General features: G+C 36.9%; 1 protein-coding gene across 1 annotated transcript in view; it reads right to left on the reverse strand.

The window, feature by feature from the left end:
- Positions 1-24,968, reverse strand: part of ano2.L (anoctamin 2, calcium activated chloride channel L homeolog) — a gene marked incomplete at its 5' end in the record, with an annotated part of 172,548 nt that overhangs the window by 15,207 nt on the left and 132,373 nt on the right. The window contains 2 exons of the mRNA XM_018251979.2: positions 1,217-1,269; positions 1,365-1,517. Of these exons, the coding sequence (XP_018107468.2) occupies positions 1,217-1,269; positions 1,365-1,517 (206 nt within the window). The remainder of the gene's footprint in view (positions 1-1,216; positions 1,270-1,364; positions 1,518-24,968) is intronic.

Consider the following 24,968-nt stretch of genomic DNA (forward strand, 5'->3'; position numbering starts at 1 on the left):
CAGCTAACATGTTTTATAAGTAATGTCCTGTTCATTAGAGAAAATAAATGTACGTTAATTATGTTTAATTCCCATTACATAGTTGGCATGAGGTTTTATATCTAGTTGATCAAACTGCCGATGAATCAGCTAATTGGAACTCACATTTTATTCATTACAAACACTCTACTGAACCAAGCACTTAACCTTTTTGTGCAGATTGTGGGCCCACTTCTTTAACACGCTGCAAAAGCAACATCATATATGTGTAAGTTGTTCTCTAGCTATGATGGTTCGAAGGCAAAGAAAATAATTTGTTTATATTTTAAAACAGAGTTAATAATCTACTCTGTAGTAAATATCATATGTCCCTATTTATCTGAATATCCCTACTCAGCACTATGGGTCATTTGCAACACATGGGGTGGGGGAAAGTGTAAAATAAAGGTGCAAACCACCATGTTTTAAGCACTTTGCACCAGAATGCACCTGCCCCTCCCTAATGAATACAGCACTGCATTGGTTCAGAAGCACTGTATTCATTATGGGTAGCTAAAGGCAACGTGTAGAAGTTCCCTATATTGCCCCTTCACTTGTATTCATGATGAGCAGGCTGTAGCTGGTATATATACATTCCCTATATTGTCCACTAATGTGTGCATCATTCAGATACTCAAGTTTGGGGGCACTGGAATGCTGCACTTAAAACCCTTGCCACAAGTGTTCTGTGGGGTTATGTAATAAAAGGCACTACGTTTGCCCAGGAGCAGTAATTAATAGCAACCAATTAGCAGGTAGAATGTACCGGTCACCTATTTAAAAGCAAACATCTTATTGATTGCTATGGGTTACTGCTCCCAGGCAAAAATGAGTGCCTTTTATTACATATAGGGGTTAGTGTTCTAAAGGGCTTTGGTTACTGACCCCTACTGACTCCTGGAAATTTCCAACATTTTATCTGCATATCTACAGAGTGACTTGCAATTTGCTTATTTGCTAAAGGAGTAAAGTGGCACAATTCACACATTCTTTCTCCAATTCAGAGTCAGATACTGGTCTAGGAAAATTCTTTTGTGATTAACCTGAAAATTGAGTGCCTATAGTTGCATCATGTAAAAGGAGCATTGAACTCAAAGCAGTACAATCCAAGATTTATCATGTGAAAGTTTACAAATAAAAGGATACGGAATAAATAAATGTAAAAAGTAAAGAATAACACGGTTTACAAGATACTTACATTTATAATCACTGAAAATTTGCCAATTCCACTTAAAATATTGTACCAAATTCCTGAAAAGAAAAGAATGTGTTTTGTTAAAGTTTCTGGAATTCACAATAAATTTGATCATTTGACAATCCTTTGATATAGAAATTGCTGGCCCTACCTATATCCTTTGATCGCACAGCGTCAGGTCTCCGAAGTTCTGTCACAAATTTCTTTGCATCCAGTCTAACTTCTATTATGTTGTTGAGGAGAGCAAAGACTGGGGCCAATGGAAAAGATGCCACAAAAAGAGTTACAAAACCAAACTGGATAACTGGAAAAAAAGAAAAAAAGATAATTATATGTGTTTGTGAACAAGAAAGAATAAAGTACCAAATTGGACGAGGCCCACTCCTTTTGTAAACCCAACCAGGGGCGTAACTAAAGAGGAAACAGACCCTGTTGCTGCAGGAGGTATATTGTATTCATATACAATTTAAAATATGAAAAATGACATCTAATTATGTCACTTAACCCAACAAATGGCCTAAGTAAAGAAAATGTAATTCTAAACAACTTTACAATATACAGGTATAGGATCCCTTATCCGGAAACCCGATATCCAGAAAGCTCCCATAGACTCCATTTTATACAAATAATCCAAATTTTTAAAAATGATTTCCTTTTTCTCTATAATAATAAAACAGTAGTTTGTACTTGATCCCAACTAAGATATAATTAATCCTTATTGGAAGCTTAACCAGCCTATTGGGTTAATTAATGTTTACATGAATTTCTAGTAGACTTAAGGCATGAAGACCAAAATTACGGAAAGATCCCTTATCCGGAAAACCCCAGGTCCCCAGCATTCTGGATAACAGGTCCCATACCTGTACATTCATTATAAATTTCCAATTTTTAAATTAAATAAAAAATACTGAATGCTTCCTCCGGCATTCAGTATCCAATATTTTAATTTTAGTGCGCAGAGATATTTACATTTCAAATTGTTCATTCATTCTAAGTCACATTGTGCATCAACTTCAGTATCTCTTGAAAGGCTGCAGTGTTGGTGACCTGTTGGGTTAACAATTAGTAATTCATATGTCTGCTAAGAGCTAAAGAGGTCACAAGCCAATCATGTGTAGGTTTGCAGACTGTGTGTAGCCAAGGGCCTTAGAGATCTACAAACAGTATGGATCTTAACATGTCAAACAGATTAACTTGTTAACTTGAAAGTTCTTACTTTAATTATATATTAATATAAACATGCTAAATATTATAAGATAACCCACGGATTTTACATTATCTAAACGGAAATACAGGCAAGTATGTTAACTGCCCTTAGAAATCTGTGTACAGAAAAACTAAAATACAAGCTAAATGCATATTACCTATTAGATCTTCTTTGTCAAGAGGCTGTAATATACCAAGATATTATTCTCTTATAAAAAAAAAAAAGACTCTTATAAAAGATATATATACTGTATATATTTCATATACCATTTTTTTCAGGGTACTGGAATTAAGTCAGGAAATCAGTTTTGCAGCCATCCCTCAAAAAATGGTTTGAAATCAGCTATTTAAAGAAAAGGGAAAGTCTCTGTGGGGGAGCCACAAGTAGATGGCTGCCATGAACTCCAATCCCTGAATCTGCACTGAGGGGTACGTAAAAAGTTAGGGGCATTTGCCAGGGTAGCAGCTAGGCTGGGGGGGGGGGTCTATGTAGGGTAGGGGGTAGGGTTTTTTTTAAATAAGGGGTTTGTTTCTCCTTTAAGGAAAATAGAATGATATTATGTATCTAAATATTATGTACTAATATATAATATATACTAAATGATATTATAAAAGAGAGTGAATACAGTATATCCCCTTTCTTTATTACAAAGATGTAGGCTTTACTGATGTAATACCCTTCACTCAAGCCAGAATTAATGGTGCAGAAAATAAAGGCTAAATACATCTAATTTACTTTCTAATATGCCACTTGCCTCTAAAGCAGTCAAAAGCTCTTAATTTTGGTTTGAAATTGAACTTTTAGGGGCAGATTTACATAGGGAATATCGAGGGTTAATTAACCTTCGATATTCGACTGCCGAATGTAAATCCTTTGACTTCGAATATCCATCGATCAAACGATTTTTCTTCGACCTAAAAATTGATAGAAAGCCTATGGGGACCTTCCCCATAGGCTAACATGGCACCTCGGTAGGTTTTAGGTGGCGAAGTAGGGGGTCGAAGTTATTTTTTAAAGAGACAGTACTTAGACTATCGAATGGTCGAATAGTCGAACGATTTTTAGTCGAAGTAGCCAATTCGATGGTTGAAGTAGCCAAAAAAATCATTCGAAATTCAAAGTTTTTTTTATTCTATTCCTTCACTCGAGCTAAGTAAATGGGCCCCTTAATGGGTGAACCCAAAAAGTTCTGTGACAGCACCATGGACAGCATACTTTTTAGATTGAGAAGAACACAGAGACTCCCAATCAGTAAACTACTATCCTTATAGAAGTGTTTTTCAATTTGGGGAAAAATATTACTTAACAGAACACATACTAATATCATATGAGCACTGAATATTTATAAAATTGATTGGCAGCCCATTATACATTATTTAAAAGGTTGAGAACCTCTGGACTTCAGGGTTTATTATTTACTTGTGATATCTGCACTGATTGTCTAGCTTATTTACTGTATATTGCAGTGTTCCCAAAAATGATGGACTGCCCCATGGAGCAGTGGCTGCGGGTGATTAGCTTGAATCCTAATTAGGGCAAGATTTAGGGATTCTTTGCTTTCCTACATAAACACTTAAAAAAAAAAAAAAAAGACTCTTATAAAAGATATATATACTGTATATATTTCATATACCATTTTTTTCAGGGTACTGGAATTAAGTCAGGAAATCAGTTTTGCAGCCATCCCTCAAAAAATGGTTTGAAATCAGCTATTTAAAGAAAAGGGAAAGTCTCTGTGGGGGAGCCACAAGTAGATGGCTGCCATGAACTCCAATCCCTGAATCTGCACTGAGGGGTACGTAAAAAGTTAGGGGCATTTGCCAGGGTAGCAGCTAGGCTGGGGGGGGGGGGTCTATGTAGGGTAGGGGGTAGGGTTTTTTTTAAATAAGGGGTTTGTTTCTCCTTTAAGGAAAATAGAATGATATTATGTATCTAAATATTATGTACTAATATATAATATATACTAAATGATATTATAAAAGAGAGTGAATACAGTATATCCCCTTTCTTTATTACAAAGATGTAGGCTTTACTGATGTAATACCCTTCACTCAAGCCAGAATTAATGGTGCAGAAAATAAAGGCTAAATACATCTAATTTACTTTCTAATATGCCACTTGCCTCTAAAGCAGTCAAAAGCTCTTAATTTTGGTTTGAAATTGAACTTTTAGGGGCAGATTTACATAGGGAATATCGAGGGTTAATTAACCTTCGATATTCGACTGCCGAATGTAAATCCTTTGACTTCGAATATCCATCGATCAAACGATTTTTCTTCGACCTAAAAATTGATAGAAAGCCTATGGGGACCTTCCCCATAGGCTAACATGGCACCTCGGTAGGTTTTAGGTGGCGAAGTAGGGGGTCGAAGTTATTTTTTAAAGAGACAGTACTTAGACTATCGAATGGTCGAATAGTCGAACGATTTTTAGTCGAAGTAGCCAATTCGATGGTTGAAGTAGCCAAAAAAATCATTCGAAATTCAAAGTTTTTTTTATTCTATTCCTTCACTCGAGCTAAGTAAATGGGCCCCTTAATGGGTGAACCCAAAAAGTTCTGTGACAGCACCATGGACAGCATACTTTTTAGATTGAGAAGAACACAGAGACTCCCAATCAGTAAACTACTATCCTTATAGAAGTGTTTTTCAATTTGGGGAAAAATATTACTTAACAGAACACATACTAATATCATATGAGCACTGAATATTTATAAAATTGATTGGCAGCCCATTATACATTATTTAAAAGGTTGAGAACCTCTGGACTTCAGGGTTTATTATTTACTTGTGATATCTGCACTGATTGTCTAGCTTATTTACTGTATATTGCAGTGTTCCCAAAAATGATGGACTGCCCCATGGAGCAGTGGCTGCGGGTGATTAGCTTGAATCCTAATTAGGGCAAGATTTAGGGATTCTTTGCTTTCCTACATAAACACTTCGAGATGGGAAAGATATTTTTTGGAATTATGGCTAAATGGCTGATTTCCAGTAAATGTTGGAATCCAAGGTGTTGTAGAGTTTTATCCAAATTATGACAAGGCCATCTCCCATAGACTTCATTTTAATCAAATAATTCTAATTTCAATAATATATTACCTTTTCCGCTCTGTAATACAAGCAGCTTGTACTTTAGTCTTACAAAGTTGTAAAGAATCTTTATTGGAGACAAAACAAGCCTAGTGGGTTTAGTTAATGTTTAAATACTTTTTTTTGTAGTAAAGTATCGAGATCCAAATTACGGAAAGATCCTTTATCCAGAATACCCCAGGTCCAGAGCATTCTGGATAATAGATCCAATATCCGTATCATTTAATCTGGATTCCCTCATTTTAGCAGGAATGGTTTTATATATGCCACTAATTTGATGGCATTTCATTACTATGGTGGCCTCTACCATGAGTGTCTTCTACTGATGGGAGAATAAATTTGCCAGACATGAAAATGCAGCGAATTTCCACGTTTCACCACAAGCAAATTAAATTTGCAATTCGCTGCGTCAAAAAAATTGGCACGCATCAAAATTGACGAGCGCATGAAAATTTATGCTCGTCATAATTATTTGGATGGCTAAATAGTTACCAAACATTATTTTGAAGCTCACATAACTTCAATGCATTTCACGAATTTTTCACAGTTTCAGAATTTCTAAAATGGCACAGATTCGCCCATCACTAGTGTCTACCATCTTATTGTCAGTGCTGATGGGAGTGTCTGCCATGTTTATGGCACCACAAAATGTATTATTTCCCACTTAGATACAAAGCACTAAGAGTATACCAGGAAATACATTTTGTTGTGACCTGGAATCGCTGAGGATATGCAGGATCTACAGATCTACATGTATATATCTGCAAATGCCCTTCCACTGCTGCATTTATAGAGGATTCTCAAAAGTACAGTTATCTTGAACATTAGTTTGAACATTTTGGCTTTCATAAGATCATCATTTCTACAGATATAATTCTAACTTTAAATTTGTTATTCCAACTTGAGATAAATAAAAAAAATTCCATCAATCTTGAGCAAACAAACAAAAAATTGTTGCATTCGAGATGAGTGATTTTAAGGATTTGGATTCAGTTCAGCTAAACCACACCCTGGAAGTGAAATATTAGGCAAATCTTTACTATGTATTTACACACGTTGGAGTTGCACCCACATTGTTACTTACATGCATTGAGCATAACTGAAATCCTCCATAATCAGAAGAGCAGGGAGTGTGGTCGGAGACATGACGTGGGCAGAATGGGAATGGGCTTAGCTTGGGTGGAACAAGTTGAGGCTAAGATGCACTTGGTGTATGATACAACCGTATTGGCCTCTCTTGTACTCTGTATGCTGTTCTTTTCTTTCAATTCCAATTGCATTGTACTCAGAGATGAATACATGAATCAGTCTGTGTAAACCAATATACCTGGATGCCTCACAACAATTCGGTAGCAACAGGAAATCCACAAACAGCTAATTGTGACTTACTCCTGACTAGCATAGACTGGTTCACCCTTTATGGTATTCAGACTCAAGGGAAAATATCTAAGGTGCTGGAATGGTCTTAACAAACAGAAAAAATGTAAACATACCACTAGTGCCTCAAAGGAGTTGGACATTGACAGAAAATATAGCAAACCTTCAGCATGAAAAATAATATTTGGCATGCTCTCCCATTAAGATACACTAAATCATTCTGGCACACAAGCTATGGCATGAGAGATCAAATGTAACGTGGCACCAAAAAGGCTGGTGCTGGCAGACACAAAGGAATTCTCTGCATAAGCCAGTGCACTTTGTAAACGTTACGCCAACCACTTATCGTCACTTTCTTGAGCTAAAACTGTTTTCTCCTAATCTGGGATGTTGCTGCCCTGACACATGTGCATAGACACATGGCATTTATGTGATTATTTAATGCACTCATTAAGGTTATGTTTTAGAGCTCACAATGTTGGCATGCCTTTCTCAAATTAATTCTCATGCCAGGGGCTACACTCGACAAGTTAACAGTTGGATCTTTGTCAGAAGAACACAAACAGATTGGTTTTTAAGAATGAAAAGTATATGCCTCAAGTATTCTCTAACTGCCAACGTTGAGTTATGGGTTTAATATGTGTTTTTGGAAAGAATTAAGATAGCAGTGAGTCAGAGAATTTTTTTGGGGGCATTAAAGGTATTATCTTAGCAAATGGGTCATAGCAGCAACATTAGCAGATAAAAGTGAATTGAGATTGAATGTTTGGACTAAAAATCCATAAACCAGTTTACTATATTAGTTGGTCAACTGCACCACTGAAGTTACAAATAGCAACTAATCTGATATTTGGTTTCATTTAATAACTTGCTACAGACTAGTCAGAACAAATTGCTTTTTGGTTTATTTGGAAATAGCATTGGTGGACATTAGAGGCTAATCTGAAAATCCTTGCAACTGAAAATATTTTTGCCTACATTTATAGAAAGCAGAGATTTGGGGGCAGATGTAGGGCAGATACCCCGTATTGGAAACAAATTGTTTTTTTTTTGTATTGGTTGAGAAGTGTGTTTGGATCAATGAGTAGGATTTCTGTCTTATACCTGGAGTTGATGACACTGGAGGTTGAGCTGCTGATATTGGGGGTGGGCCAATGACATATGGCCAATATATGTGGGACCGGAGTTATGACATGGCATGAAAGCAATTTTCAGTCAGTGCAAAAGTTTTTTCTGGAACCCCAAACAGGTAGTTGTGCCCCTGACAGTTCCTATAAAAACCGGAGTGTTGGACAGGTGGCTACCCTACTGATGAGGCAGGACTTGGGTCCATGTGTCACTGTGCTAGTTTGGAGAAGGGGGTTGGCATCCAAATATTTTTGGGCACAAATTATAATAGAACACATTTTTTTGATGACCACAGCATTAGCATAAGATTCACTACATCATGTGTATTTGCACCCTAGGTGCAGCACACAAGTGAAGTCCTGTAAGTAACATCTCCAGGGCTCCCTTACGTCTGTGTGCCCTGTACTTTGTATGCTGCACCTCATTCAGCAAATAGAACCTACCAGCTTTTGTTACAAGGGCACACATGTAGTAGTGTGCATAGATTCAAGCAGTGAACAGTGTTTGAGTGGATGCAGTGTTGCACTTTACCCTTTGGAAAAGAGCCTTAGAAGATTAAAGGGCATGTTTAACAGCAAAAGGGTGGTTGAAAATGTAGCGGGCAAGGAAGTTGTCCTTTTTAACAGCTTCCCAAACTGAAATGCCATCATTTTAGGCAACTTTCTATTTTGTCCAAAACAGTGAAGAGACAAGCATGCATGACAAACTCCATAGGATCTCTCCCCTGTAGCCTGTAGTGGAAGACATTCTTAGGTTTATGAATCAGAGCTTAAACTGGTCTGGTGTGCTGAAAGGACAGACTGACACGTCAAACTAACTCCCCCACACACAAGTTATTACCTTCCCAAAGTTCTGTACAACTACAGGATTAACTGGATTGTCAGGGCACCACTAGCAAGACGACAAATGGAATTGCAAGTAACAAGTAGGCGCCCTTGGGGCGGGCTAAAAGTGAAAGGCCTTGAAAGGAAATCCCATTAAAGACATGTGAACTGTACTGGTCCCTGGGGTGAATTCTTTTCATGCATCACCATCGCTGCTCTGTGTAATACAAGCCTACAGCAGGGATTCCATTTGCTTGAGCTGAAAGGTGCTTGGGAGACTTTATGATGCCAAGTCGTAAAGGGCTATTTTATTGAAAAGGTAGCATAATATAAGAATGTCAAACTCCAGGCCTGTTGTATACTATCATTCCCAGAATCCTCAGTCAGCCTTTGGAAGTATTGTGTTTTTTTTCAAAACTATATTAAGGGGGTTATTTATCAAGGTTCGAGTTGTGTTCTCAATGAAAATTTGGGTTTTCTAGTTGATTTTTTTTTGTCCAAAACTCAAATTTTTGCGTTAAAAATAATTAATTTTTTTAAAAAGAAACTAGCATTTTGTGAGATGTATTATACCCTGACCCTGGAAATAGCTTGAATCTGAAAATACACCAGCTAAAAGCTTTCGAGGTCATGTGGAAGTCAATGGCAGAGGTCCCTTAAAGGAGAAGGAAAGCTATGGAGGCATTTTATTGCCAATAGATTAGCTGCAATAGTGCAAGCTAGAATGCTATATTTATTCTGTAGAATATTTTACCATATCTGAGTAAAAAGCTCTAGAAACTCTCTGTTTGTTTAGAATAGGAGCTGCAGTATTAATGTGGTGTGACATCACTTCCTGCCTGAGTCTCTCCCTGCTCTGAGCTCAGATTACAGTAGAGAAGGGAGGGGTGGGGGGAGAGGAGCAAACTGAGCATGCTCTTGCCCAGGGCAATGAGGTTTAAGCTGAAGGCAGGAAGTCTGATACAGAAGCCCATGTGTACACAATAGAAGGAAAGAAATGCAGTGTTTCTTTCCTTCTCCTTTAAACTATTTGAAGATGATTTAAAAGAGGGGTTTGCCCAAAAACTCAAATCATTTCAACAATTCAAGTTTTTCCTGTGAAACTTGAACTCGCAGAATCAAGTTTTTTCCATTCGAGTTTTTATGAAATACAAAACCATTCAAGTTATGAGTTCATTCGAGTTCATATAATGCATATAGTATTGCAGAATCTGCTCACATTTATGGGTGGTGCTCTATCTGGGAACCTTGCTGCAATCCTTGGTATCCGTAATCCATAACGTTTCAGAGAGCATTTGAGAAAGTAGCCTGTGCCTCCGAAACGTTGTGGGGATCTCAATAAAACTTCAACCATTTTGCATGAATGCTTCTGTGTGTGCCATCTGATTTTCTATGAGTATATGTTCATTCGAGTTAATTCAAGGTCATTCGAGTTAATTTGAGGTACAAAAAAATTTTTAACATTCGACCTTTGATAAATAACCCCCTAACTGTACTTAAAGATACACGTAAAATATATTTTAAAAATACCAGACTTGTAGGAGTAGTCAGATGTGTTCCTGTTTGTAATCAGGGTCATAGCAAAATGCCAGGGGTGTTTTTACTTGACCATGTCAGGTGTAAAGTGATTTGCCTCTGAGGGCCAAATCAGTCACACAAAAGGAATTTGAGATGTGTCTTCTTGGACAGAGGTTTAGCCTTTGGATCAAATACCAGGTAAGGAATGCAAATGATATATGCATGTAGCCCAAACCTTCTACAATCATCTTAATAACAGGTGGTTGATGCCCTTAAACATTGATCTTCCATCTCAATCTGTTTTCCCTTATTGCTTTTTCATTAGTATATCGGAAAGTAAGAAACTGTTTACGATGTCTAATAACAAACCTTCTTTAATTCTGAGAAACTTCTACTGTAGCTTAGTTTTGTGATAAAATGGAAAATTATACATACTGTATATACTAATAAATATCAGAGTGGACAGATTTATCTAAAAAAGTGGATTGATTCATCCATGGCAGTAGACATATTTAATTAAGAGTGGACTGATTTATCTAATCTATATGTACGTGGATTGATTTATCTATGGCAGTAGACTGATATGAGAGTGGACAGATTTATCTGTGAGACTGAACTGATTTATTGACATGAGAGTGGCTTGATTAATCTGTGGCAGTGGACTAATTTATGTATAAGAGTGGGTTGATTCATATATATGAGAGTGGACTGGTTTATCTAAATGAGAGTGGACTGATTTACCTATGAGAATGAATTAATTTATATATGACAGTAGACTGATTTAACTATATGAGAGTGGACTGATGTATCTGTGAGACTGAACTGATTTATCGAGATGAGAGTGGCTTGATTAATCTGTGGCAGTGGACTAATTTATGTACAAGAGTGGGTTGATTCCTATATATGAGAGTGGACTGGTTTATCTAAATGAGAGTGGACTGATTTGCCTATGAAAGGAAAAAACATTAGAATTGTAGCTGATGCAGGGCAAGCAAATTACTGATCTTCTGAAAGGCTATGCACCATTATTAGTGATGACAAATTTATTTGGCAGGCATGGATTTGTGGCAAATTTCCAGATATCGCAGACGGTTTTTGCAAAACTGGCGTGAAAATTTGGCGTGGGAAAATTTGTCATGGGAAAATTTGCTGTGACAAAAAAATTGTCGCTCGTCAAGATGGCCGCACATTAAAATAATATTGACTTCAATGCTAATTTTTCAGAGCTTCGCATATTTTTTGGGAGTTTCACAAATTTCTCGGCGAAGCAAAACAGGACAGATTTTTTCCATTACTAACATTATAATAATTCAAGTGATTCAAAACAATACATCCCTTCAAAATGAAATGTTAAAGGTATGAGACCTGTTACCCAAAATGGACCTGGGGTTTTCCATTTAACAGTTCTTTCCGTAATTTATATCTTCATACCTTAAGTCTACTAGAAAAAACTTAAATACACCCAATAGGCTGGGTTTTCTTCCGATAAGGATTCATATCTTAGTTTGGATTAAGTATAAGGTACTGTTTTATTATTAAAGAAAAAAGGAAATAATTTTTTAAAATCTGGATTTTTTGATAATATTTAGTCTATGGGAAACAACCTTTCCATAATTTGGAGCTTCCTGGATAGCGGGTTTCCAGATACCACGTCCCATACCTGTATTTCAAAAGGAGGGTTTAATGTGCAATCGCTATTACTGTTATATCTACAGTGTATGGAGTCCATATACTGGTTTTAATGTTTATTAGCAATTACAGGTTTTAGGGCCTCTTATCCAGAATGCTTGGGGCCTGGCGTTTTCTGGATAAGGGATCTTTCCATAATTTTGGCCTCCATAGTGTACCTTAAAAATAATTGAAACATTAAATAAATCCAATAGGGGTGTCTATTTTCTCATAAGAACTAATTTTATCTTAGTTTGCATCAAGTACAAGGTACTGTTTTATTATTACAGGGGAAAAAAAAATTTTTTAAAAATGTGGATTATTTGGATAAAATGGAGTCTATGGGAGACAACCATTCAGTAATTTGGAGCTTTCTGGATAACAAGTTTCCGGATACCGGGTCCCATACCTGTATTTCAAAAGGAGGGTTTAATGTGCAATTGCTTCAACCCTTAAAATTACAGTGTGATGAGTCCCCTATACTGATTTTAACATGTTTATTAGCAATTACAGTCATGGGACATGTTATCCAGAATGCTTGGAACCTGGGGTTTTCTGGATAAGGATAAATTATATCTTAATTTTATAATTACAGAGAAAAGGGCATTTTTAAAAATTTTAGTTATTTTATTATAATGGAGTCTATGGGAGATTGCCTTTCCATAATTCACAGCTTTATGGATAATAGGTTTCTGGATAATGAATCCCATACCTTTATTAGTTTTCAAAGTCAAACTGCATCCTTTTATTAGCTTATACAATGCCCCTGTTATTCAAGGAATTTTCTAATGTAGTTTTGAGTTTTAGATCCATGTGCCCTTAGTATGCTAAGTGATTCTATAAGAATGTTACATTCATACCAGGAAGTTTAATTATAATATAAGTTTAATTATTTCATTTCTATATTAAAAGTATATATACAGTAAAACACTTATAATGCAGGGCCTTCTATTCCTCTGGGAATAACAGATGTCATTTAGATGTGTGATCATCAGAGATGGTTTGAGTCTTTATCATCTGACTTTGTTACTCTTCAAAATTGTGTAAAACACACCAGATTTGTTGACAACATTTTCTTTTTGCATTGTTTACCCAAAATTGCTAAAGAGAACCCTCAATCCATCAATGTCAATATCATTCAGTAGAGAAAAATAACATTCTGTTCTGCTAGACCTTTGAGAGCTAGGGTAAAGCCTTATGACTGTAGTACTTAGAATAATAAAATAATTGAACCTACAATAAATAAGAAAATATTTGACCTCACTTATTTACATTTACAAAGTAAATTAATAAGTCAATTAAAAAATGCATGGTCTCAGTCCACATGGGAACTGATGAAGGACTTGAAGGTTATATTCTTTATAGTTCCCAATTTTGGTATGGGATATATAATTTGGAATGTTGGACTCGAATAGTGTCTTTCTATAATGTGCAATATGACTTAAGGCTGCTAAAAAAAGTTAAAGGGACATTAAACCCAACCGTAAAGCTGTTCCATTGAGACTGCTAGTTCTTTAAATAACTGCTGAAAGATGAACTCGCACAAGGAAAACAAGAAAACAGTGAGAATTCCCAGTACTATGTCAGCCATCTTGCTCTCATCTTACAAACAGAGATTATTGTGCCATTTTGGTGTCATTATATTACGCTGGATTTGAACATGGGGAGGAAGGACAAGGACACTTTGGGATAATCGTGGCTACATCTACAGTTGTTTGTTGGATTTCATCTATAAGCAGTCCTTCAAATTAAAGTATTGCACTTATAGTTAATTGCCCCCCTTTATCTGTTTCTCTGGAACTCTACAATCAAAAAGTATGTGGGCATCTGCCTTTCCAACATCTCAATTCAAAACTAAGGGTATTCATAATAATAATAATAAATAATAATAATAATAATAATAAATTGTCCTCCCTTTGCTGATCTCACAGATAGCACTGATGTTGGGAATCACTTAGGTTGAGGTCAGGGCTCTGTCCAATCAAGTTCCTTTGCTCCCATCTTATTTTCAAACCCAGCTGAGTCTGGGTTATAGCTGTGCTCTGCACCACAAGCCGGATTTAAAATCCTGTGCAATCTGCAGAGTATACTGGAATGATGTACAAAGTAGGATGTGAAGAGGGAATGCCTACATAAGTCCCCCTACCTACCCTACTTCATGAATGGTGGGTATTACTGCTGTAAACAGCATTCTACAGCACAAGTTCTGTGCCCTAGATGCAAAGGCAGGGGACAAAAGCCAAACCGTGTCAGGATGATGGATCTACTGCAAAAGGCAGTCATTATTTCTCAAGTGACAGATATTAAAGACATGCATACATGGTATGGGATCCGTTTAGTGATGGGGGAATAAATTTGCCAGGCATGGACTTGCATCGAATTTCAGAGTTTCGCTGCCAGCGATAAATAAATAGAAACCTGTTATTCAGAAAGTTCCAAATTAAGGAAAGGCTGCCTCTCATACTCTCTATTTTTTAAAAATGATTCCTATTTTCTCTGTAATAATAACACAGTACCTTGTACTTGATCCAAACTAAGATATAATTAATCCTTATTGGAAGCAAAACCAGACTATTGGGTTCATTTAATGTTTACATGATTTTCTAGTAGACTTAAGGTATGAAGAACTAAATTACAGAAAGGTACGTTATCCGGAAAATCCCAGGACCTGAGCATTCGGGATAACAGGTCGCATACTTGTAGTAACCACAGAATCCCTTAAATTATTCAGCTTGAGTGAATGTTCTTTTCCTTTTCAGATTTGTCCCATAATATGTGACATCTTTCACAATGTGAAACTTTTCTCAGTGCTTATCTGATAGTGATAGGCACAGATGTGTCTGTGCTGTTTGTCTTGGCAGTCATTATTTTCCTTATCATTGTCTGAGGCAGCCTTCTTGGCAAACCATTCTGGAGTTAAGCGGGGACACCGAAAAATGTATTGGTGCTATAGACGTTCACAGCCATTATACCCTTACATTTTTCCTGTAGAATTGCATACAGGGAAATAAATAGATTTATTGTCTCTCTCAGTCCAAGGAGCTTTCCCTGCTATCAAGTATACCATTTGTGACATCATGCCATGTGCTCCAATTATTTGTGTGCACCCCTTTTTGACTGCTTGTAGTGGTATTATAAATTCAGAAGGAGGTGATAAGGAGGCCTAAAATTGTAACACCTCTAAATAAAGGAACAGTGGATGCTTAAATGAGGGTATTCATGGTATAAAACTCATATATCTGTATTCCCCTCCAGCCAGCACATAAATAATGAATGAGGTTAAAGCATGGCGTCTCTTATTTTGTGTCCCATCAGAATGCAACGCCAAAAGCTCTGAAACAGCTGTCTTCAGCAATGCAAAAAATGTGGCATATATAAAAACAGAGTCTGATTTCATTCATTTTAAATAGACAGTGATGCTAGCACAGCTTATGTCAATGTATGCATACATGTTCATGTACATGCTACATTTGGATTTGTAAATATTCTCAGTAGACTTGCATTGAACATCCCTATCAATAGTGAGCATTATATATATATATATATATATATATATATATATATATATATATATATATATATATATATATATATATATCTTTATCTTTAGATAGGAATTGAATTATATATGCATCTATCCCTTTACTATAGATGAATGGAAAGTTTACCTCTACATTAGGGCTCATTTAAAATCACAGACACAAGTGCAAAAATGGATGCACTTATTGCATTTATGGATGCTATTCATTGAAGGTATTTGTGTCTAAACAGGCTTCCTGTACTTCCACATATTATTGTTAAGCATCCTTGTGCTCATCTAGCCTTGTTCAATTCCAAGCAGGAGAACAATGCAAATAATTCAAGACCTTGTTATTTAAAGGGCATGTAAAGTCTAAAATAGAATAAGGCCAGAAATGCTGTATTTTGTATACTAAATATAAACATGAACTTACTGCACCACAAGCCTAATCAAACAAATAATTTATGCTTTCAAAGTTGGCTATAGGGGCTCACCGTCTTGTAACTTTGTTATACATCTTTGCAAGACTATGACTGTGCACTTGCTCAGTGTGGTCTGGGCTGCTTAGGGATCGTCATAAACAAAGCTGCTTGAGTTCTGCATGGCTGGGAAGTAAGGCGGGGGCTCCCCCTGCTGTTCATAAGTATGATTGTTTCCCTGCTCGGCAGTTAGGGACCATCTGACAATTCCTATCCACAGCAGTACATGAAGGGAGAATTTCACTGCATACAGTCAGGTTTCTTATAAAAACGGTACACATTTTTTAATTAAAGGATATTGGAGATAGGTTTCTTTTTCATTAAAGAAAGTAAAAATGGGATTTTATTTTTTTTGCCTTTACATGCCCTTTAAACATGGATGTTCTGCCACAACATTTCATGATAATTTCATGATAATTCATGATAATTTTCTTCTGTGTGCCGATCAAAGTGGGACAACTAGGAATTAGGAATCCGCAAGGAATACAGGTATGGGACCCACTATCCAGAATGCGAATAGAATAAGTCTACTAGAAAATCCTCTAAACATTAAATAAACCCAATAGTCTGGTTTTGTTCTAAAAAGAATTAATTACATCTTAGTTTGGATCATATTGTTCTGTTATTACAGACAAAAACAAAATAATTTCTAAAAATTTGGATTATTTAGATAAAATGCAGTCTATGGGAGATGCACTTTCCGTAATTCGGGACTTCCTTGATAATGATTTTCCGGAAAACGGATCCCATACCTGTACTGTGAAAAACACACAAAAAAAATAGGAATGAAAAATGGAACTTAGTATAAAATGTGACATTTTAAAATTGAAATAAGCTCAGCCTTATGGGGAAACATGCTACCCAATGGGATAGGTATCTCTGTTTTCTTTCCACATTGCGCTGGCCCTGTTTTGCTTATTAAATCACTATAGTGGGTTGGAACTCTACGTTACATTATATAGCAATGTATCAATGGGTCCGTCTGTTCTACTCACATCAACTCCAGTTTTACCACCACCGCTTATTCCTACATAAACCCTTGGGTCCTTTATGATGTTTTCAAATTGAACAAAGTCCCAGTAACCAAAAACATTTATTCAGTTCCAAGTCATTCCAAAAATTTCAACTCAGCTGTTAGTCAACAGGTGGAGCACCATATGGCTGTTGTCCAGAATATAACATTCTCCCAAGCAAAAGACTTAGAAGACTTAAAAATCGAACAGACAGTCTGTCACGGCCGGCACCCAATACCAGAACAGGTGCCAAGTACCCTGGTCTCGGCTCGGCTTCACCAGTAGTGTGACCACCGTTGGGCTTCGGGAGGAGCCCTCAGCTTACTTGGGTGCCACCTGGACTTAACGAGGGGTACAAGGCAAGATGTTCTGGCTAGCAGAGGGGCACGGCAGGTAGCAGAGTCTTTTGGGCCGAAGGTCACGGTACAAATGGAACAGGCAACAGAAACGTCAGACAGGCTGGGTCGAGGCAGGCAGATAACAAGAATCGACAGGCAAAAGGGTCAAAACCGGGTGATCAATCAAAGGGTTAAACTGTAGAGTAGTCGTAAGCAGGCAAGGTCAGGATCCAGAATTCAGAATAGTCAAAATAGCCAGGCAGGGGTCAAAACAGGAATCAGACAGGTTCAGACAGAATCAGATAATAGCACAAGGCTCAGGAGCACCAGGAATACAATCCTATCACGGGCAAATTACAAGCCACCCTGGGCTTTAAATACAATTTGAATTTCGCGCCCTTTAAATCTCCAGGAGGCGCGCTGTGCGCGCCCTAGAGAGGAGCCGGCGCCAGTGAAGACACGCTGGCGCGGCTAGAGAGGAGGACGTGTGGCGGGCGTCCTCGCCGGTGGACGACCCTGCCGCACAGGTACCCTGACACAGTCCCTCTATAAAATCTCACACCTCCTCTGCACTCCTAACATTCTGCCTCCCCGTTCAAGTTCTTAAATTGTGTGGCCAGTGTATGGGCATTAGGTCCTCCATTCTGGCACATAAACAAGATTTTGGGGTCAAACAAAACTTGCCTTAAAGGAGAACTAAACTCTAAAATGAATATGGTTAAAAATGCCATATTTTATATACTAAACTTTTTGCACCGGCCTAAAGTTTCAGCATCTCAATAGCAGCAATGATCCAGGACTTCAAACTTGTCACAAGGGGTCACAATCATGGAAATTGTCTGTGACATTCAAATGCTCAGTGGGATTTGGGCAGCTGCTGAGAAGCTAAACGTAGGGGTATTAGCAATTATCAAGCAGAAAATGAGGTTTGTCTGTAATATAAGCTGATGCTACAGGGCAGATTACTTAAAGGAATTGTTCAGTGTAAAAATAAAAACTGGGTAAACAGATAGGCTGTGCAAAATAAACAATGTTTCTAAAATAGTTAGCTAGCCAAAAATGTAATGTAAAAAGGCTGGAGTGACTGGGTGTGTAACATAATAGCCAGAACACTACTTCCTGCTTTTCGGCTCTCTTGGTTAACACTGACTGGTTACCCTAGTTACCAGGCAGTAACCAATCAGAGACTTGAGGATGGGCCACATGGGTCATATCTGTTGCTTTTGAATCTGAGCTGAATGCTGAGGATCAATTACAAACTCACTGAACAGAAATGTACCATGTGGCCCCCCTTCCAGTCGCTGACTAACTCAGAGTTATAGAGCTGAAAAGCAGGAAGTAATGTTCTGGCTATTATGTTACACATCCAGTCACTCCAGCCTTTATACATAACATGTTTGCCTATCTAACTATAGTAGAAACATTTTTTATTTTGCACATCCTATCTATCTAGTTTTTGTTTTTAGTTTTTTTAAAGATCGTTACATAATAGTTATGCAGTCACGGCTATACGGTACATTTCTGTGCTGTTCCACTAACATTATGTAATTCCACTCTTGTAACATTATCATAACAATAATAACAATATAAACTTGCAGCTCAAGTGACAAACAACCATTAGACCCTGTTATGGGTTCTGTGGGTAAGAGGCTAATAACCTGTTAGTTAGGTGACTCCTGGGGGGTGCATGGCTTGGTTGTCGTTGGTCTTGTAGTTGGTCTCTGAGGTACTGGGACGATTCCATGACCAACGGTTGTTCCGTCAGTAGTGCTGTATCATACCATGTTGTGCATCTAAATGTGTGTACAGTGAGGTGTCTAATTTGTTGTGGTAAGGATTCTATGTATGTTGTCCAGTTCTTTAAAAAATTGTATTGTTTTTTCCTTTCTAATTGTGGCTTCCAGCCAGTCCATATGGAAGAGGTAATGTCATTTTTGTTTTGCTATTGTTATGGTGGGAGTATCTTTATTTAGCCAGTGTTGTAGTAATGCTTTTCGGGCAGCTGCTGCCAGTCTTCCAATCAGATTCTTGTCTGTTCTTGTTAACTGCGTAAAGGTTATGTCATTGCTAAACATTGCCCATTCTAATTGTACCTGAAGGGGTTTTCCAGTCATCTGAGCACCATATTCTGCAACGTCCTTCCCGAAAATGTTTAAGGAGTGGCATGACCATAGGTTTTTTATCAAATCTGCTTTCGGGGATTGGCAGTTATCAGAGGGCAGATTTACGATTTTGTATCTCCTAACCGGGGTTAAGTAAGAATTGTGAAGTATTTGTAGAGCCATTTCCTGATATCTACTGACCGGAAGTAGCCTCATCACATTCGTGTGTTGTTTTAAAATCTCGGAGGTTGTGGTGTTTGGAATGTCTGTGGTCCATGCAAAGCCCAGCCTTTGGTCATTTTCTGTGTCAATTAGTACTCTGATTGTTTGATAGATTTATGATGTTGTTTGTTTGTTTTTCCAGATTTGATTAAGTGGGTTGGCTTTATCATTGTTTTAATTGCATTTGTTACAAAGTGGAGAGAACAGTTTTCACGCTGAACTGTTCCTTTAAGGCTGTTCCTTTAAGGCTACTTGCACTGGTTTATGTGCTGCCATGTAGGGATGGGCGAATTTGACCCGTTTTCGCCAAAAATTTGCCGCCGTCGAAATGTCGCCCACGCCCATTAGTCTATGGGCGCCAAAATAATTTTGACTTGTGGTGAAATTTTTTTTGACGCGCGTCTTTTTATTTTGACACACGACGCCATACAAGTCTATGGGCGTCATTTTTTCAGCGAAACAAGGCGAAAAAATTTGTCCATCCCTACTGCCATGTAGTAATTATCTGCATGTAACAGCAAGTGACAGCAGCACAGAGCATGTGCAGTGAATCCGCAGAAGATGAGCTACTGGGGCATCTTTGGAGACACAGCTTTTACTGCCTTGGGCTGGTACGGAAGCCCAAAACATAATGTACAGCATTTCTAGCCTACTTCTTTAATTAGGCTTTAGTTCTCCTTTAATAACAGTGTCAACAAAATGGCCGCTCCTGTATACTGTGATCATGAATTCCAAGACTTAATGGAACACAATTTAAATAATTTATATAGTGTAAGTAATGTTTATTTTGTTCAACTAACATGATATAAAAGGATTTGGAATTGTTTCTTAGGGTGACAGGTCCTCTTTAACAAACAAAAAAACTAGCTTAGTCTAGAATCGTGTGTTTATATATGTAAAAGCACTGTTCTGTCACTTATCAAAGCCGAAAACCTTAATAGAGTCATTGTAAAGGAAAGGCTTGTGTGTGAGGCCAAAGTGCTCAGTGTGAGGCCTCTACAACTTATACAAACATCATTCATTATTCCTAAATAGATTAAAACAAGACACCAGTAATGATTTTCTTTTACCAAAAATAAACCTAATCAAGCAAAGACTAAATGGACTCATACTTTCATACTCAGGAAGATGAAAGCTTCTGTTAAAATTATACCTTCAATGGAACGGTCCCATGCCAGTCCATTCGTTACAGAAGTCACATTATTGTGAGTATTTATTCAGTGATCTTAGACACAAATGAGTGCAGTTAATAATTTGTTCTTTTTTTTCCCCTCATTTGTTTTATGCTAATTTTCCTGGGAACATTTGGGTTATCTTCTGTTTGTTTAAGGTTTTCTAAGAATTTGAATTCTAAACCAAGAAATCAATTCTGTTTGCTTAAATATATTTAACTGCATCTCTTATAACATGCATTACCAGCTTAGCACTGGCTGGAGTAGTTGTCCTATGCTTTGCTGTGATCTTAAAGGGCATGTAAAGTCTAAAATAGAATAAGGCTAGAAATGTTGTATTTTGTTTACTAAATTTAAACATGAACTTACTGCACCACAAGCCTAATCAAACAAATAATGTATGCTTTCAAAGTTGGCTACAGGGGCTCACCATCTTGTAACTTTGTTATACATCTTTGCAAGACTAAGACTGTGCACTTGCTCAGTGTGGTCTGGGCTGCTTAGGGATCGTCATAAACAAAGCTGCTTGAGTTCTGCATGGCTGGGAAGTAAGGCAGGGGCTCCCCCTGCTGTTCATAAGTATGATTGTTTACCTGCTCAGCCGTTAGGGACCATCTGACAATTCCTAACCACAGCAGTAAATGAAGGGAGAATTTCACTGCATACAGTCAGGTTTTTTATAAAAACGGTACACATTTTTTAATTAAAGTATATTGGAGATAGGTTTCTTTTTCATTAAAGAAAGTAAAAATGGGATTTTATTTTTTGCCTTTACATGCCCTTTAAAGAGATTGTTCACCTTTCAATTAAATTTTAGTATGATGTAGAGCGTTTTATTATGAGACAATTTGCAATTGGTTTCATTGTTATTATTTGTGGTTTTAGAATGATTTAGCTTTTTTATTCAGCAGCTCTCCAGTTTGCCATTGTTAGCAAGGGTTGCTAGGGTCCAAGTAACCCTAGCAACCATGCTTTGATTTGAATAAGAGACTGGAATATGAATAGCAGAGGGCCTGAATAGAAAGATGAGTAATAATAAGTAGCAATAATAATACATTTGTAGCCTTAACGAGAATATGTTTTTTAGATGGGGTCAGTGACCCCCATTTGACACCTGGAAAGAGTCGGAAGAGGGCAAATAATTCAAAGACAATAAGTAATAGAAAATGAAGACCAATTGAAAAGTTACTTAGAATTAGCCATTTTATAACATACTAAAAGTAAACAGAAAGGTGGACCCCCCCTTTTATTAAGGACTAAATAAAATGTATGTTGTACTAAATTATGGTATGGAGAGGTAACTTTAATTGCATATAAGAAATTGTGAAACTTGCACTGTAGTTATTTAGAGGGAAGTGTTTAATGTGCAGCCTGGTTGCAGCTGCCATATAAATCAATATTGTTTTAAAAGTTGCCAAAATGGCATTATTAACCTGTGGGAACATCTGGATTGTCATTCTGGCATTTTGACAATTATTATACCCCTACCTATTAAAAGCTTCACTCACTAATAGTATACCGAGTGCACAGATATATAGCTTGCTCCTCTCCATTATTGATTATATCAGGTTACCCATTGGGACTCCCATATAGTGCAGTTATTGGGTTTGATCATTCGAATGCTACTGGGAGGCCAAAATGATAGTATACTGGAGTCCTAATGGGTGAACTGATATAATCAATAATTGAGGGGAGCAAGCTATATATCTGTGTGCTGGGTAGATTATTAGTGAGTGAGGCTTTCAATAGGTAGGGGTGAGTGGTTGTGGCTACTTTTTACTACTTAAACTTCTAGGCCTAGGTCCAGTTTATGGGTGTTAAATCCATAATGCACCATGAAACAGATCATCTTACCTGTGGTTATAGTTTTGACTTTCACAGTAAACAGGCAGATCTCTAATAATTATCTTCCTAAAAACATATAGTCAACTACAAGAGGTCCTCTGCACTCAACCCATTATCAATATATTTAAGACAGCGACATTTTGTGCATACTGCTACTAAAAAATGCCTTACCCTTTAAACAACACGGGGATTGTTTGTCCATATATTGCAATATATTTAAGCTGGCCAACTACGTCAAAGTCATCCCATATCTGGCCAGTCCTATGCTTAATTTTCATCTGATTCATTAAGAATTCAATTGCTTAATTATACATTTTACAAAGGGACTACGTTTTACCTGCAACTTACTAGCTGCTTTCAAAGTAAAACTCCCAAACTTGGCTGCCCTTTTACTAGACACCAGTGGGATCACCTGACTATAGCTGGGAAGGGTGGGAGCTACAACATGGAGCTGGTCACTAACAGCTAGTAAGTTGCAGGTAAAACTTAGTCCCTTTGTAAAATGTATAATTAAGCAATAGAATTCTTAATGAATCAGATGAAAATTAAGCATAGGACTGGCCAGATATGGGATGACTTTGACGTAGTTGGCCAGCTTAAATATATTGCAATATATGGACAAACAATCCCTGTGTTGTTTAAAGGGTAAGGCATTTTTTAGTAGCAGTATGCACAAAATGTCGCTGTCTTAAATATATTGATAATGGGTTGAGTGCAGAGGACCTCTTGTAGTTGACTATATGTATTTTGTGGTCACACCCTCATTGCACCCCCGCCTAATGGTTTTAAAAAATAGTGGTGAGCACAACTTTCCCTTGTTTGTTATCTTCCTAAAAACAGTGTATTTGCGATAGATATTCCTACTTTCTTCTTTTAAAGTGTGTCATGCTGTGGGAAAAAATTATTTTTCTCACTTCCCAAAATTGTGTCCCTTCAAGTAGCATTTGGAACGATCAAAGCCAATAACCGTCAATTTCAAAACTAATCTAGAAATTATAATTCTCTTTTTTTGTTAAGTGGTACACTCCAAATAGAAAAAAAGTCCCCTTTTCAACAAGATCCTACAAGGTGACAACCTCAAATACCCTTTTCTTTTAAGATCTTACAATAGATTGTTGATGAAAGACATAATTGGTGTAATTGCAAAGAAGTTGCTTTGAAACTAAAAAAGAAAATATATACTTATACTGAATTTATTTACTGTATATATTTATGTATATATATTTTTTATTGACTTACTGACTTACTGAGCATTACTGGGCTTATTGGGCTTGCCAGAAAATCCCAAAAGATCATGATATACGTAATAAATGTAGGCAACAATAAAATGGAAGTACCAGCACAGTTACCAGCTGATAGAAATCTTCCTTTATAATGTACCAAGCAAAGTATGTTTTTATCAGACAACAAAGGTCATTCGTTGATCGATTAATCTTATGCATACGGGTATTAATAATCTAAAATTATAATTCGGTGACTTTATTAGACAAATATTCTGTGTCAAATAGTAGTCTCAGATAAGATTTTTATTTTTGCTTTCTCTGTATTATCTAGAACAGGAGTCCCAAACCTTTTATACCCATGAGTGACAATCAAATGTAAAAAGAATTGGTGAGCAACACAAGCATGAAAAAGTCTCTTGTGATGCTAAATAAGGGCTGTAATTGGCCATTTGGTAGCCCCTATGTGGACTGGCAGCCTATAGATGACTCTACTTGGCAGTATACTTAGTTTTTATGCAATTAAAACTTGCTTCCAAGCCTAAAATTCAAAAATAAGCACCTGCTTTAAAGCCACTGAGAGCAACATTCAAGGGTTGTGAGCAACATGTTGCACATGAGCTACTGGTTGGGGATTACTGATTTAGAACCTTAGAATTATTTGAGAAAAAGGTTATACTTGATGGATTCATGGCTTGTTTCATCTACATTTATTGTGTAATGATGTTAATAACAATGCAATGCATAATACATGTACTGTACTGTATGCAGAGAACTACTTTGAGATATACAGGATAATAATTTGAGATCAAGTTAGCTAATACTTTAATAGCTTCACCCCTTAATATAACCTTTTCACAGCATGGGTTACTCATAGGTCATCTAATGTAGGGTTGCATCAGAATGAAGAAAACAATCATATAAAACATATATATATATATATATATATATATATATATATATATATATATATATAAATATATATATATATATATATTTATTTTTATTTACACATCGCGACAATGGCAAC

The sequence above is a fragment of the Xenopus laevis genome, chromosome 3L, assembly GCF_017654675.1.
Source record: "Xenopus laevis strain J_2021 chromosome 3L, Xenopus_laevis_v10.1, whole genome shotgun sequence".
Taxonomy (NCBI): domain Eukaryota; kingdom Metazoa; phylum Chordata; class Amphibia; order Anura; family Pipidae; genus Xenopus; species Xenopus laevis.